At 34.9% G+C, this 14,362-nt stretch overlaps 2 protein-coding genes and 1 long non-coding RNA gene across 6 annotated transcripts; 1 reads left to right on the top strand and 2 right to left on the bottom strand.

The window, feature by feature from the left end:
- Positions 1 to 1,118: 1,118 nt before the first annotated feature.
- Ras64B (ras-like protein 2) lies at positions 1,119 to 6,087 on the bottom strand. The gene is made up of 4 exons (XM_029301710.2): positions 5,630 to 6,087; positions 4,459 to 4,546; positions 4,050 to 4,261; positions 1,119 to 3,473 (listed from the first exon to the last, which is right to left on the bottom strand). The coding sequence occupies exons 1-4, from the start codon at positions 5,732 to 5,734 to the stop codon at positions 3,279 to 3,281; spliced, it is 600 nt and encodes a 199-aa protein (XP_029157543.1). The 5' UTR covers positions 5,735 to 6,087; the 3' UTR covers positions 1,119 to 3,278.
- On the top strand, positions 5,148 to 6,106 carry LOC114929980 (uncharacterized). Its single transcript, XR_003819356.2, has 2 exons — positions 5,148 to 5,322; positions 5,459 to 6,106. It is a non-coding gene; the product is annotated as an uncharacterized LOC114929980 (long non-coding RNA).
- A 3,090-nt stretch (positions 6,107 to 9,196) lies between these two features.
- On the bottom strand, positions 9,197 to 13,900 carry MED26 (mediator complex subunit 26). Of its 4 annotated transcripts, none has more exons than XM_029301644.1 (4): positions 13,621 to 13,900; positions 12,284 to 12,358; positions 10,858 to 11,127; positions 9,197 to 10,613 (listed from the first exon to the last, which is right to left on the bottom strand). In XM_029301644.1, exons 1-4 carry the CDS (start codon positions 13,696 to 13,698, stop codon positions 9,336 to 9,338), a joined length of 1,701 nt encoding a protein of 566 aa, XP_029157477.1. In that variant the 5' UTR covers positions 13,699 to 13,900; the 3' UTR covers positions 9,197 to 9,335. The 4 variants fall into 4 exon arrangements, with proteins under 4 accessions (XP_029157477.1, XP_029157480.1, XP_029157479.1 ...); XM_029301647.2 differs by lacking the exon at positions 13,621 to 13,900 and adding an exon at positions 13,445 to 13,526; XM_029301646.2 differs by lacking the exon at positions 13,621 to 13,900 and adding an exon at positions 13,384 to 13,446.
- Between the last annotated feature and the right edge of the window lie 462 nt (positions 13,901 to 14,362).

Genomic DNA, 14,362 nt, shown 5'->3' with positions numbered 1-14,362 from the left:
AGCGACCTCTTTGCAAATTATATTCTCCTATTAACTCAAATAATTTTTTGAACATTTTAAAGACATTTATCACTGCACTATCGTTACTACCTCTTCGCAAAATATATTCTCCTATTAATTCAGACAATTTTTCAATATTTTAAATATATTTTCCTAACAGCGACCTCTTCGCAAATTATATTCTTTGAAATGTCGAAATAATTATTTCGAAGTTAATAAAGACATATATTCGCTGCAATATCGTACGACCTGTTAGGAAAATATATTTAAAATATTGAAAAATCGTCTGAATTAATAGGAGAATATATTTTGCGAAGAGGTAGTAACGATAGTGCAGTGATAAATTGTCTTTAAAATCGTCGAAAAATTATTTGAGTTAATAGGAGATTATAATTTGCAAAGAGGTCGCTATTAGGAGAATATATTAGCAAAGAGTTCTCTCGAAAATAACAGTCGGTAAATTATTTATTACCATCGATAAGTTACCATCGTAATTACTAGATACGAAAATAGATGGCGGTAATTACGATAATAATTTACCGACTGTTATTTTTCGAGAGAACTCTTTGCTTATATATTCTCCTAATAGCGACCTCTTCGCAAATTATATTCTCCTATTAACTCAAATAATTTTTCAAACATTTTAAAGACATTTATCGCTGCACTATCGTTACTACCTCTTCGCAAAACATATTCTCCTATTAATTCAGACAATTGAAAAATCGTCTGAATTAATAGGAGAATATGTTTTGCGAAGAGGTAGTAACGATAGTGCAGCGATAAATGTCTTTAAAATGTTCGAAAAATTATTTGAGTTAATAGGAGAATATAATTTGCGAAGAGGTCGCTATTAGGAAAATATATTTACGAAGAGATAAGGTCGAAAATAGACGTCGGTAATTATCGGCGATGGTAATTTATCGACGTTGACAATTAATTTACTGACCGTCATTTTTAAGAGAATTCTTTGTAAATATATTCTCCTATTGCCTCAAACATTTTTCGGACTATTAAAATACACCTACTGTTGTACTATCTCTTCGCAAAATATAATCTACAAATTCTAACTCCATTTTAAGATAAAATAGCATCAGAAGGTTGGAAATAACAAAGCGTAGTAACAATTAATGTATATTCATATTATTTGGTTTACAGAAGTTATTTAACAAACATATACATTGAATCTAAAAATCAGTCTGCATATGTATATATAGACATTCTTTTTTTTTTTACAAACATAAATATACTCGGTTACAAAAATAAATGGAATTTTTTTATTCGATTTCTGTCGCTTCGCAAATTATTACAAATTACATTTTGCAAGATACACGTTCGTATATATAAATTGATTTACTGTCAAGTGTGATATATCCGTCGTAAGATTTTGTAATTTGCATCGTATAATATTGTTTGTAGAATTATATATAGATTGCATATTATTATTATGAACTACATAATATTAAAGCTAGTATATTATTATTAGTTTTATTATTAGTATATTTCGTTACCGGTATCACCAACAACAGAACTATGATAAAATGTGATGTGAAAATATTTGAAATAGTTGAAATATTCTGGTTGCTGGTGAAACCGAAATTTGTTGAACACATTTTCATATCTCCACAAATATGACGTTTTAAACAACATTATATTATTACTACCTGATATAAACATATAAATCATTGAAATAAATTCACAAAGTATTTAAGTCAAATTATAAAGAATTAAAATATTATTGTATATTGTAATAATTTTCGCAAAATAGAAATAACATCGTAGAATAAAATACATGCATTTAACTATATTGGAAGACTTTTAATTTTCGATACAAACAAAAATATGTTAAATAAGTAAATAGATAAATTATTAATTTTATTTAAAAAATATATATATTAGAATATAAACAACTTATCCTTTCTATTTTTGTCTGTGCAACATATAATACACGAGTAGTTTCAAAAAAACAATCCACTGAGAATATTAAATGTTACGCAGTTAATAAGAATTTGTGGAGTATATGCTAGTAAAATATTGTTAATATTACAGGTTCGTCTGTGTTAAAAATGTTATTGGCCCCATTCTGACTTCCGTATAACAACAATAGCACAAAATTTCAACCACTAAGTGCTATGTGTAAATATATAGAGATAACTCTAAACAATTTGAACAATTCTTATAAACTCATAACTCATGAACATAAACAATTTGCGTTTAATAATTCGTTCATTTGGCAATATACTACGCCATTTTGATTTTCATAATTAGGTATTATGACTCAACCTAAAGGAAGACGAATTAGAACACTGCTAATAATAGCAGAAATACTTTCGAAAAGTGGCAGAGAGTACAGAGAGTGCATTTAAGTAGTATAAAATTATTAATTTTTTATATTTTTAAAAATGCCTTAATTTTTACCACCAACGATATTATTGAAATTAAGTGTTTCGACAAATCTCGTACAAGAGCATTTCGTAAAAATGAGAACTTCAAAGAAGAAATCCTATATTTTAGTATAAAATATATCTTACGTTCAGTATGAATCCTATATATTTATATCCCATATATATTTTCAAATATTGGTCATGGAAGCATATATTAGAAACTTCTATCATTACAGAATAAAATTTGTGTTGCTTTGTTTTTTTCAGAATAATCATATTTACTACTATGTACAAAATTGTTAATGTCAAATGTATCAAATTATTAAGATCTAACATAAACAAATTTCAGTTATATTATAAAAAGATTCTACAACATTTGACATGTACGATTGTTTCCAATAAATTCAACTTTTGTTACTACACATAATAATGAAAATAAATAAAATTTTAATCTGTTGCAACCTATAAAATAGTTGAATGTAGACAGTTTCTATTAATTTAAAAAAGTTGTTTCTTTGTCACTGGGATATTGCTTCTATTTGTGCAATGAAAAAATTGCTATATAGAAAAAAATACTCTTTCTATTGAACTTTATAAATTACTAATTAAAAAACATAATAAAGTTAAAAGAATTTAAATATCTTACAACTTACATGTGATTTGATTATTTTGTGCTTAAGTTTTCTTGTATATATTCGATATTTGGCGATTGTTTTAATGTTCACATATATATTGATTATATGATGAATCATGTGTAAAAAGTGTAAAAAGTCGTCGACAAAGTACATTATAAAAATTCATATCTCTCTGCCATTTTAAATTTACCATTCTTTCTAACTGGAATTAGAACTCCCCCATCCAATTAGTATGAAATTATCTGTCAAGATAATTTCTTTATTACAGCACGCAACATTTCTTCTTATTCTTCTTGTAATTTGGTTTCAGTGGTGGTCGTTCTGACAATTGAAACTTTCTGACGATTCTCACCAATTCATGAAAGGCTTGATCAACATTCATCCGTAACTTGGCACTGCATTCGATGTATGGAATTTTTAATTGACGTGCTATATTTTGCGCCTCTTCGACTGATACCTGAAATGATTTAAACAGATTAAGATACTTTAAACAGGTATTTTGAATTCTTCGAATTTTATAATCGATAGATATTTAAAGTTAGATAGATATTTAAATAAGATATAGATATTTAAAGTTAGATATAGATAAGATATAGATAATAGATAGATAAGATATCGATATTTAAAGTTTAAACTAGAGAATTTTTTTCCGGAATAAAAAACAATTCTCTGAAGACAAGTAAGCATTTTTATATTGTAACATAAATCTCATCCCTAAAAACATTTGAAATACAATATTTAAGGACGCAGAGTTATTCTTTCCCAAAGAGAATTTTAAAGATAAAATGAAAATAGAACTATAAAGCCTAAAGTCTTGTGAGGATAATAGAAAAGAATAGTCTATTGTATAAAAAGGGAAACAGCTCCTGCTGAGAACTAACAATAGAAAAAATGCGGCTTAAGATAAAAATATTAAGATAAAAAATAGCTGTAAAGATTAAAAGATTTATGGATGTAGTTTCCATATTTAACTTGAATTTATTTTCTCCGCAGGTAAAAAATGTGAATGGCGAAAGAAAGCAATAATACTCACGCTTCGTTGGTGGTCCAAATCTGCTTTGTTTCCAACCATCAGCATAGGAAATTCGTCTCGATCTTTCACCCGAAGTATCTGTTTATGGAACTTCAATATCTCATCGAAAGAAGAATGATCGGTGACTGCGAATACTAGAAGGAATCCTTCGCCGCTCCTCATGTATTGTTCTCGCATCGCGCTGAATTCTTCTTGGCCAGCGGTGTCCAATACTAAAATAAATGTATAAAAAATCCACATTTATTTAAAAGATATTTTATGATACAAAAGATATTGTATGAGATTTCGCAATTTAACTTTATGGTAAATTTTTCTTTGAATTTTTGAACTTGAAAAAAGTCAAGGCACACTCATGATATTTCAAAAATTGTCGAAAAACGGTTCTCGCATATTTTTGTTTCCTACTTACTGTCGAGTTTAGCTGGCACATCGTCAATAACGCACTGCTTTGTATAAGAATCTTCGATTGTTGGATCATAATCGGTCACAAAATAACTCTAAAAAAAATAAAAAATCTTTATAATAAAAATAACACATGATAATGATATAAATAATTTTTATGAGCAAAGAGATGAATGAAATACATTTCAATGAATAAGCATGTTAAAAAAAGCTTCTATTAATTTTACATAAGAAATATTTAATACTTTTTAAAATAATAGTCTATCTAGTTTAAACTTTAAATATCTATCGATTTAAATATGTATCTTCTTTATTTAAATATCTATCTAACTTTAAATATCTATATCTTATCTATCTATTATCTATATCTTATTTAAACATCTATCTAATTTAGCGTTAATGAATCAACTGCATAATGAGATAATATGATACTGTCGATATTTTAAAAAAGACATCATATATTATAATTCATTTTTTTCCATTTTGCAACATATGTATATATCTATATGTATACAATATTTTTTATTAATATAATCTGTCAGTTAAAAAAATGTACAGATTTGAAATGAAATTCGGGCAGTGTTTACATATATAATTTCGTTTCGATGCATCATATCTTAATCAAATAAAACGTCTGTCAAAGAGTAATGTATAAATAGAATTCCACCGGAATTTTTTGCAGGGGAGAGTCGCGAGTGACAGATGGTGGAGAGTAAAATGTCATCGGTACCGATGGACGCACATCGTTACCCGTCAAGCACGCCGACGACGACGGCGACGTTTCTCGCGCACTCCGTCAGGCTCGACGTTCCAAGACGGCGCTGCCTCGCGGATGACCATATATGACGCGATATATTGCGTCCACAACACGGTATGACATAATGCTTTATAATCTATCGACCAGCCTGCACGGGCGACGCTCCTCGCGCACGCGTTGCACGATAATAAAATGATAAATCTCGCTCCAGGGAAAATTACGTGCGCACTTATGTCATTCGCATTTGCAGAGATCGAGATTTCGGGAAGGAAAACGAAAGAGGGACAAAATGCCAACAACAAATGCTTAGGGAGAGACTCGCTCGTCCTTCGCGAGACGAGCCCGGATGAAAAAAAAAAAAAATTGGGAGAAATTATAACAGCAGGCGACAAAGAGAGAGAGAGAGAGAGAACGCACTTACTTGAATGAATTGTATCGTGATTGCCGATTTCCCGACACCGCCGCCACCGACGACGACGAGCTTGTAAGTTTGCGCGTAGCTCTGTCTGTCAGCGGTCCTCGACATCTTCTTCGTCCCCTCTCGGAGCCTCTTTATTTATTACGGAGGAAACTAACGAATGCTCATCTCTCGCGAACACGCGTGTGCTTGGTGATCGACGGCGCCGCCGATAATAGGGAGAGAGAGAGAGTAGCGTACGTCGTCTTCGTCGTCGCCCCCACGTCGAGAAATGAGAATATATATATATATATATGTATATATGTATTTGTATGTGTGGACGCGATACACCACGTCGTCGCGTGGGCTGTCACGGACGTTTTTCCGCGGACTCGCTAAAAGCCAAGGCTGAGACTCGCTCTCTCTCTCTTCCCACCCGGGCTTCGCGGAGATCTCGCGAACTTTTTATGGATGGGTTCCAACGAGACGCGAGAGCGAAGGTTCGCAAGACAGCCGTCCGCGGCGCTAAGATTTTCAGGGGGGAAAACTCTCGAAAGAAGGGGAGGAAGAAATGACAAAAGATCAAAGCGAGCGAGAGATGCAGGAAATTGAGAGTAGCACGTGTTTTTGTAACATATGTGTCGTCAAAGCGACTCCGAATTGTTTCGCACGAGTTTGACTGATTAGAGCCTTGATGAGAAGTTTGGAATAATTAATTTAAAGGATTCGAATTTATTTTAAACGCGCTATTCGTTTTATTTATATATATGATTGAGAAATGAGATTTCTTCTTTTTTTTTTTTTTTTTTATTGAAACGTTGCGATTAATTATATGCTTGATTATCTACGGATTTTTAATCCCTTGTCATTTATCTTTTTTAATCTCCTGGACAAAAAAAGGGATTTCTTTTTATTATTATAACATCCCTTTCTTTAGGGTTTTTTCATTTTGTTTGAAGATATAAAGCCTGAAAAGAGATCTTTCAAATACAAAGCTGAAGGAAAACTATAGAGGCAGAGAGACATTGCGAAAGTTTAAAATAAAGATAACGGCTAACAGACGAACAACAAACATAAATCGTATATATGTGTAGTAAACAGCTGATTTACGTCAGATGCATTGAAACAATTAATATATAAGTATATATGCGAACTAATCGCGGCGTAAATAAATTGAATTTACATAAACACGTGTAGCTTAAAATCTCGAAATAGACATCTGTGATTTGAAATACCAATTCATCTCGCCTTGTGTATCATGTTTAGAGACAACTCATTAAGATGCGAACGCGATCTATAATTTCTTCTTCAATTTTAGAATATTCTGAGGAAATAAACAATTCTATAATTGCATTTTTTTTTACAAAGCATCGATAAAATACGATTTATGAATAAAACGAATTTAACATTTATAATTATTTAACGTCTCGATATTTATAAACGCTTGAATCTTTGGGAAAAGACTAAAATGATTGGAAAATAAATATTTAGAAAATAATTCGTTTAAAAATAATGATACATAAAGACGAATTTTGTTATTGTTTTTTGCAATCTCATATTGTACATAACATACGATAATATTAATATTGCTTTAAATTTTTAGGGAAACGACTAGAAAAAGATTATATTCGAGTAGTGACTGTGGTGTTCCGACGAATAAAAGTATCCAGTTAATTTATTTCGCATAAAATATACAAGAGACGTCGAGAAAGTTTGGAGACTGAATGGATTATCATAAAATAAAGTTCAAAAGAAATTGTGACTTTCAAAGCTCTTCAAACATAATTTTGAGTCAGGATAATTTATACATATATATACAATTATATTCATTATTTCAAATGTCTTAAATTCTTCCTTTTCGTGTAAGAGAATTTTCAGTTTATTATAAGAAAAAACTATGTAATTAAATTTCTCTATTAATGGTTCTCTAATTTCAGGAAAAAAAATTTAATCGAGTTTTGAAGGACGACAAGGATGAAAGGGTTTGGCTAAATTAAACAACTTATTGTTTTCGCCCAAAGCAGATAGCTTTAACAAATGTATTGAACGCAACTCTACAAAACCCACGTTTTCTCAATTATCGGACTAGATGTCTTATCATAACATTGAGCTCAACAAGGAATCACTTCGAGGGAGACAAGCCAAGACACATATTTTTCGATATTTTTTTTATAATTCTTCTTTATTTTGTTTAATTCACTCAGCCCTCCGCAACATTTTGGACACACCTTGTATATTCGATCAAACTTGAACTTGCGTCTTTTTTGTCCGATATTGCACTTACGAAGAAATTTTACGTATCGCGTTGCAATGTTGTTACACGATTGTTTCGTCTATAATTTAATTTTTCAACACATATGTCGTAAAAGTTACACACGAAATGAGCAGAAAAAATTTTGTGTAGAAAATCTCCTATACGCACACTTAGCAAATATATCTTTTTTTTTTTTCATTGCTCAATTAAGGCACCGGTGTACCTAACTTAGATTGAAGAAATCGCGTTGCTCTCTGCATTCTCGCACAGTTTTGTAAAAAATACTTGAAAAATAATTCAAAAAACCGACAGTAAACCGTCAGAATCTGATTTATGAATTTCTGTGTTATATGTGTTACTTGCATGTCTTCCCAATATTTTCAAGAGTACTGCTTGCATTCATTTGTTTTACTTTTTTTTCCATTTCATCTTCTTCGAATTTAAGATTGTTTGCGATATAATAAACTACACAATATGCAATGAAAAAAAGGAGAAAAACAAATATAGAAATTACAAATCAATTTGTTTCGCGTATAGGGCATAAAACGCACGTCAATTAATCGCTTTCTGTTCTTCCTCAAAATTATCACAAAAATACGTGAAAAGCGAGCCACATTGCCATGCACTCGGAGATGAAAAATCGAACGACAATCTATTTTATTATTGTGTAAAAATATTATTATTATTAATACCGTGTAATAATAATAATAATAAGCAGCGCTTTTGTATCGGGTCTCGCGCGCATATCAACTATTTCATATCTACATAATTTATATCTCACACCCAACAACTTATCCCGTACAGTGCAATTACAAAATCAATTGCACGGCTGCTTTTGTTCTGACATTTATAATTCAGCATTGATTTTGCCTTTTTTCGTGATCTCTTAATTTCTTTACCGCGTTAGCATAAAGACAACGATAACGATGATAATGATGATGACGACGATGATAATGGTAATAAAAGTTACGAGACTGATAGAGGAGGAATAGAAGCAGAGATGATGATAATAATAATAATTGACATAATGTAGTATTAATAACAATAATATTAAAAATAATTTTATATTAAAAATAATATTAATATTATATTAAAAATAATATTAATATTATATTAATTATAATATTAATATTAATATATTAATATATAATAATATTAATAATGTGAGGATGTTGATAACGATGGTGGACGATATGAAGAATGGCCATTCGCACGTGGTCGATCAGCAAAATAATAATAACTATATAACAACGGGGAGGGGGAATGATAATGACAGGGGAAGAATGGCGGTGTAGACGCTTCGGCGTAGATAGAAATAAACAGCACAATCTCAAAAATCGCAATAGAAATCGTTAATTTTAATAGACAACCGACCGGCCAGTCGGCTGCGTTTTTAATCATCGGCAGATTCTCTTCACAATTCTTTTCTTTTTTTCCAGGGGAAGAATAATAATAGAGAATACGATGATAGAATCACTAATCGATAATAACATAAGGCATTATGTTGAGGATGTCGCCCTGGTAACTGGGCCTCGCAAGCATCTGATGCCACTCCCGAAATTCCACATCGTCGGTCTGGTTGGTATGCACACTTTTTACACTATCCACGTTCGATAGTCCAGACGACACTTTACTCTTCTCGTGCGAAGGGTTCGAATGCTCGTCGCCATCGGAACGACACGCGGTCGTCGACGACAACCCCGGCTGGAAGTTGCCGTTGAGTCCTTCGACGAATTGCGCGTGTAACCTTTCAAGATCCTCGGCGGTAACGTTTCGCGGCGGTGGCGAGCACTCGGCATAGTTCTGCTCCTCGTCTTCGCCCCAGTCTATCGAACTGGGATCCAAGGGAGGTAACTTGGCCAGTATCTCCTCGACCGTGAGATCCCGGCGAGACGGCGACCGACATGTCGACGGCTTATCGACGCCTGACGCCGATCTGTCGTCCTCGTGCAGCCTGTCCTGGCATCTGTCCTCGGGCCAGCTCTCCGCGAATCGTCCCGCTTGCGTTTTCCCGGTGGACGACGCCGACGTCTCCGTAGAAACCAGACGTTTGTGGAGATTCTGGCTCGAGTGCAGATACTTGGACACCTGCTCGTTACTGCCACCTCGCAGAACGTCCCCCGTGTTAGGCGGTTCCGCGACGACGCTTTGACTAGGTAGGGCATTGCCGATGGGGCTGCAGTTGCTTCGGCCCGCTTGCAGCTGCGCCACTATCTCCTGCGTGGTCTTTAGCTTCGGAGTCCTCGAGATACTGGCCAGCTTCTTCTTCACGCTGTCCTCGAGGAACGGCTGCCGCTTCGCCTTGCTACCCTTCTTCCGGCCGCGTTTCTTCGGACCCGGCTCATCCGTCACCTCGAGTGAATCTGTCTCCGTGAAAACGGTGGAGATTCGTTCCTTCAGCGTGGGGCTAGGCACTTGCGAATTTAAATTACCACTTATGTTCTCGCCGTTGAGCCGCTGCTTCTTGGCAGGAACTTCCTCCACTGTCGGCTCAATTCCGTGCGGCGATTTGTGGCATTGGTAGTGTTGCTCCTTTACGCTCTCTTCTTTCCGCAACCGTTTGTTGGAACTGTGTGTACGCGGCACTGCTTCTATCGTGTGATTCTGGCTCGAGGAACTAAGCACCGGTGATGCGTTTCTCGAGCAGGAACTTATCCTGTGATTGCTGGTCGGTGTAATTGACTGTTTGCTATTTGTAGACGCGTTAGGAGATCGCGAATGGTCGCTGTGCACAGATAGCGCCGGACTGAGCACCTATAATTATACATTTATCATTACGATCAATGATTCTTCATTTCGCTATACAAGGTATAAGTGTTTCTCTCATACTTATGGCAAATCAACTTAATGTTATAACTGTAAATATTGTTTTCATTATTTATCTCTAAAATGACTTAATATTTACATGCATTGCACAAGATAATATACAGCAAATTTATAAAAGATAGTCAAACGTTTTATGAGTAAAGTCCTACTTGTACCGTAAAAGGAAACTTACTCTAAGGGGAGTGGCATCTTTTAATAAAGGACTGTGAGGCTTGAGTCCCCTTAATGCAGGGCTATGTGGCTTGAAATTCCTCAAGGCCACCTCTTTCGCGCCATTGAGAGCTGGTGGTAGGGTATCAGCCAAGGTGGGCTGTGCTGTAGAATGCACCGATGGTAAAACCATGTCTCTCCAGTGTCGTACCAAATCCTTTGCACGCTTGGCCAAGGCTTCATTACTCGTTTTTCGACGAAGCTCATTGATGTGTTTTCCAAGCCTTGTAATCTGCCAAAACATCGTCATCATTATCATAGTATTGCTACTTTCCCTATATTATCATGTAGCAGAAATTTCCTATTATAGGTTAAATTAAATGAGTTTAATAATTTAGAAATAAAATATGAAAGTACACATGCATATTTGAACAGTTAGATATTTTATCTATCTCATTGTGATAATTTGTACAGTAATTTATTATTAATTTAAGAATAATAATTTTTGATCAATGAATTACATTGTAGCGGTATTTAATACACAAAAAAGGTATAGAAGTTTTCTTTTAACATTTTATTTATTGTAATGACATCAAAATGTTTGAAAAACTTGTATATATAAATATACAAAAAATATATAATGTATAAACAGATTTGTTTGTTATATGCTTACAATTTTATAAGACATTATGTTTTATAGAATATATTATGTAACGTTTCAATTATTGTCATAAATATAATACTTGTAAAAAAAACATCTAGCATTTAATGTACATTAGCAGTATTTTATTTTGGATTAAAATAATAATACCAAAATAATAAACTTTCTGTTTTTATTACAAATACTTTTGTTATAATATATTTGTGTATTTGTACTCATTATTACATGCATTGATAGTATAAAAATATATAAAATAGAGAAATTATGTAAAATAAAATAGAAAAAAATATTTATATATAAAGATAACAATTACATATATATATATATATATATATATATATATGTAATTGTTATCTTTATATATAAATATTTTTTTCTATTTATTTTACATAATTTCTCTATGTTAATAATATTTTTATACATATATATATATATATTTTATATATATATATATATATATATATGTAATTGTTATCTTTATATATAAATATTTTTTTTCTATTTTATTTTACATAATTTCTCTATTTTATATATTTTTATACTATCAATGCATGTAATAATGAGTTATAACAAAAGTATTTGTAATAAAAACAGAAAGTTTATTATTTTGGTATTATTATTTTAATCCAAAATAAAATACTGCTAATGTACATTAAATGCTAGATGTTTTTTTTACAAGTATTATATTTATGACAATAATTGAAACGTATATATATATATATATATATATATATAATATATATATATATAATACAATTTCAAACCAGGTACAACTAATTGTCATTACCTCCAGCACCTCTTTAGTGATTGTCGTCTTTTCCAATGCCGTAATGACATCCACAACAGCTCGCATATCGACGACCTGGATAAAAATATGCATAATTAATAACATACGTTTATTTCAATTATAAGGATAAAAATTAGAGATTATCAAATTTCATTAATTATTACAGGTGCAACTTTAGGAGAGAATTTTAACAAAAAATTTACATATGTATACATATACAAATTATTAATGTATATATATCTTTGTTACATACATATACAAATTATATTTGTATATATACCTATATATTTTTTATTCTGCAAAATAGCATATATGGATTTTCCATGCATAATGATAAAGATATTTCAGGAAAAGGTGAATTTTCAATTACACGGGATATGAAACAATAGCAAACGCGCGATGAAGCACGTCGCGAAAACGTCGAGAATGACCGAAAAATGCACTTTGCAAAAATGCATGGAGGAAGAAACCGTTTCACACGTGTACGTAACGGAAGCACAAAACGCGGTCGAAGGGGAGAAAGAAGTTCCGGTACCAGGAAGAGAAAATGTTTCTCTCTCTCTCTCTCGAAAAATATGTCATACATTTTTATTTTTAGGAAGGAAAACGAGAAAACTCGGCCTCGAGGAAGAAGCCAACGTCACGATGGACGACGACAGATTTCGCGCGATTCGCGCAATTTCCGCGACATATGACGGGTGAAAAAGCGCGTAATCGCGCTCGGGAACGCGGAAAGTTCCCGGGGAAGATGTCGACGTCACTCATCGCGTCCTCCAGGTATCGAGGTTATGTCTCCAGGTAATTGAGAACGCGCGGGGCCCCTCTCTCACACACACGTAATACACATCCTCCCCGTCATCGCCGGTGAGTTCCTCTCTCACCCTCTCGCTTTCTCCACCTGCATCTACACACACACACATACACGTACACACACACATTCTCGAGGGGAAAGAGAGGTGTCGTGATACGTAACGGGCGGATTATCGTCCGCATTCGTGTGCACTCGCGGGGAGTGTCGGAGACGAGGACGTCGTCGACGGGGAGTACGACGACGGGGACGTCATCGACGAGGAGGGAACCGCGGCGGCAGTGACACTCACACACGCAGAGGCGCTTGGCCGCCACGCTACAACACGCACTCACACATCCACGCGCACTCACACGCGGGCACGTAGGTAGAGCGGGCACTCGCGCACGTCACTGGTTACAGGCGGCAGCGAGACCGCGCACGGGGGATCGAGAGTGGCCCGATAGCCGTTTGCGCGTACGGACACACGGAGACGGCGCGGCGCATCTCGCCGCGACAGACACACCACACTCCTCCGCCTCTTACTTACATTGTATTCCTTGTCAAGTGATTTCAACAATTTCTCGGTCAGCTCGCTGCAATATCTCTGCATCGGGGTATCGCGCATGTGGGCCCGCGTGACGGGGTGGTTGTCTGTATTATATTAATATGATTCTCGAGATTTAATCCGTACGCTTATCCACGCAAGAGTGTGTCTGATGGAGGGTCGCGAGAGTACACGAGGGAACTCGCAAATGGCGACTACCGAACTGCTTGCGCTCCACCGTCGTTCGCATGCCCTCCCTGCCTCCCGAGTGCCTCCTAGTCGCGGCCCATGCATCGTCTCCTACCCCCACTCCCGGCCGAGGAGAGACTGACGCGCCATCTGGCGGCCGAGCGCGCCCGAAGGCTCCCCACTCCCGCGCGCCGCGACCAATCGGAGCGCGCCGCTCTGCCCCTTCCGACGCGCACCAGTCTGAACTTGGCTGTCAACCGAAACGTCACGTTCCCCTTCCCGCCTCGCCCATTAGCGCGCTCTCGGCTTCGCCGCGGTTCGCGTCGGTTCGCGCTCGGTGACGCGACGCTCTCACCAATGGCCGGGAGCCTCCGTCTTTCTCGTCGTCGTCGTCGTGGCGTATCTCGAGAAATCGGATCTTTCGATCTCTCGCATTTTTTTCACGCCGAATTAGACGCGTTTTTTTTCCCCCCCTCGGTTGAGAATATATGTATGTATATATATTGTATATTTGGAGATATATTTGCGTTCGGGAATAAATATTATATTTATTATC

This window comes from Nylanderia fulva, unplaced genomic scaffold, assembly GCF_048542155.1.
Source record: "Nylanderia fulva isolate GAGA-0341 unplaced genomic scaffold, ASM4854215v1 Scaffold9, whole genome shotgun sequence".
Lineage (NCBI taxonomy): Eukaryota > Metazoa > Arthropoda > Insecta > Hymenoptera > Formicidae > Nylanderia > Nylanderia fulva.
This window is presented reverse-complemented; position numbering and strand designations above follow the sequence as displayed.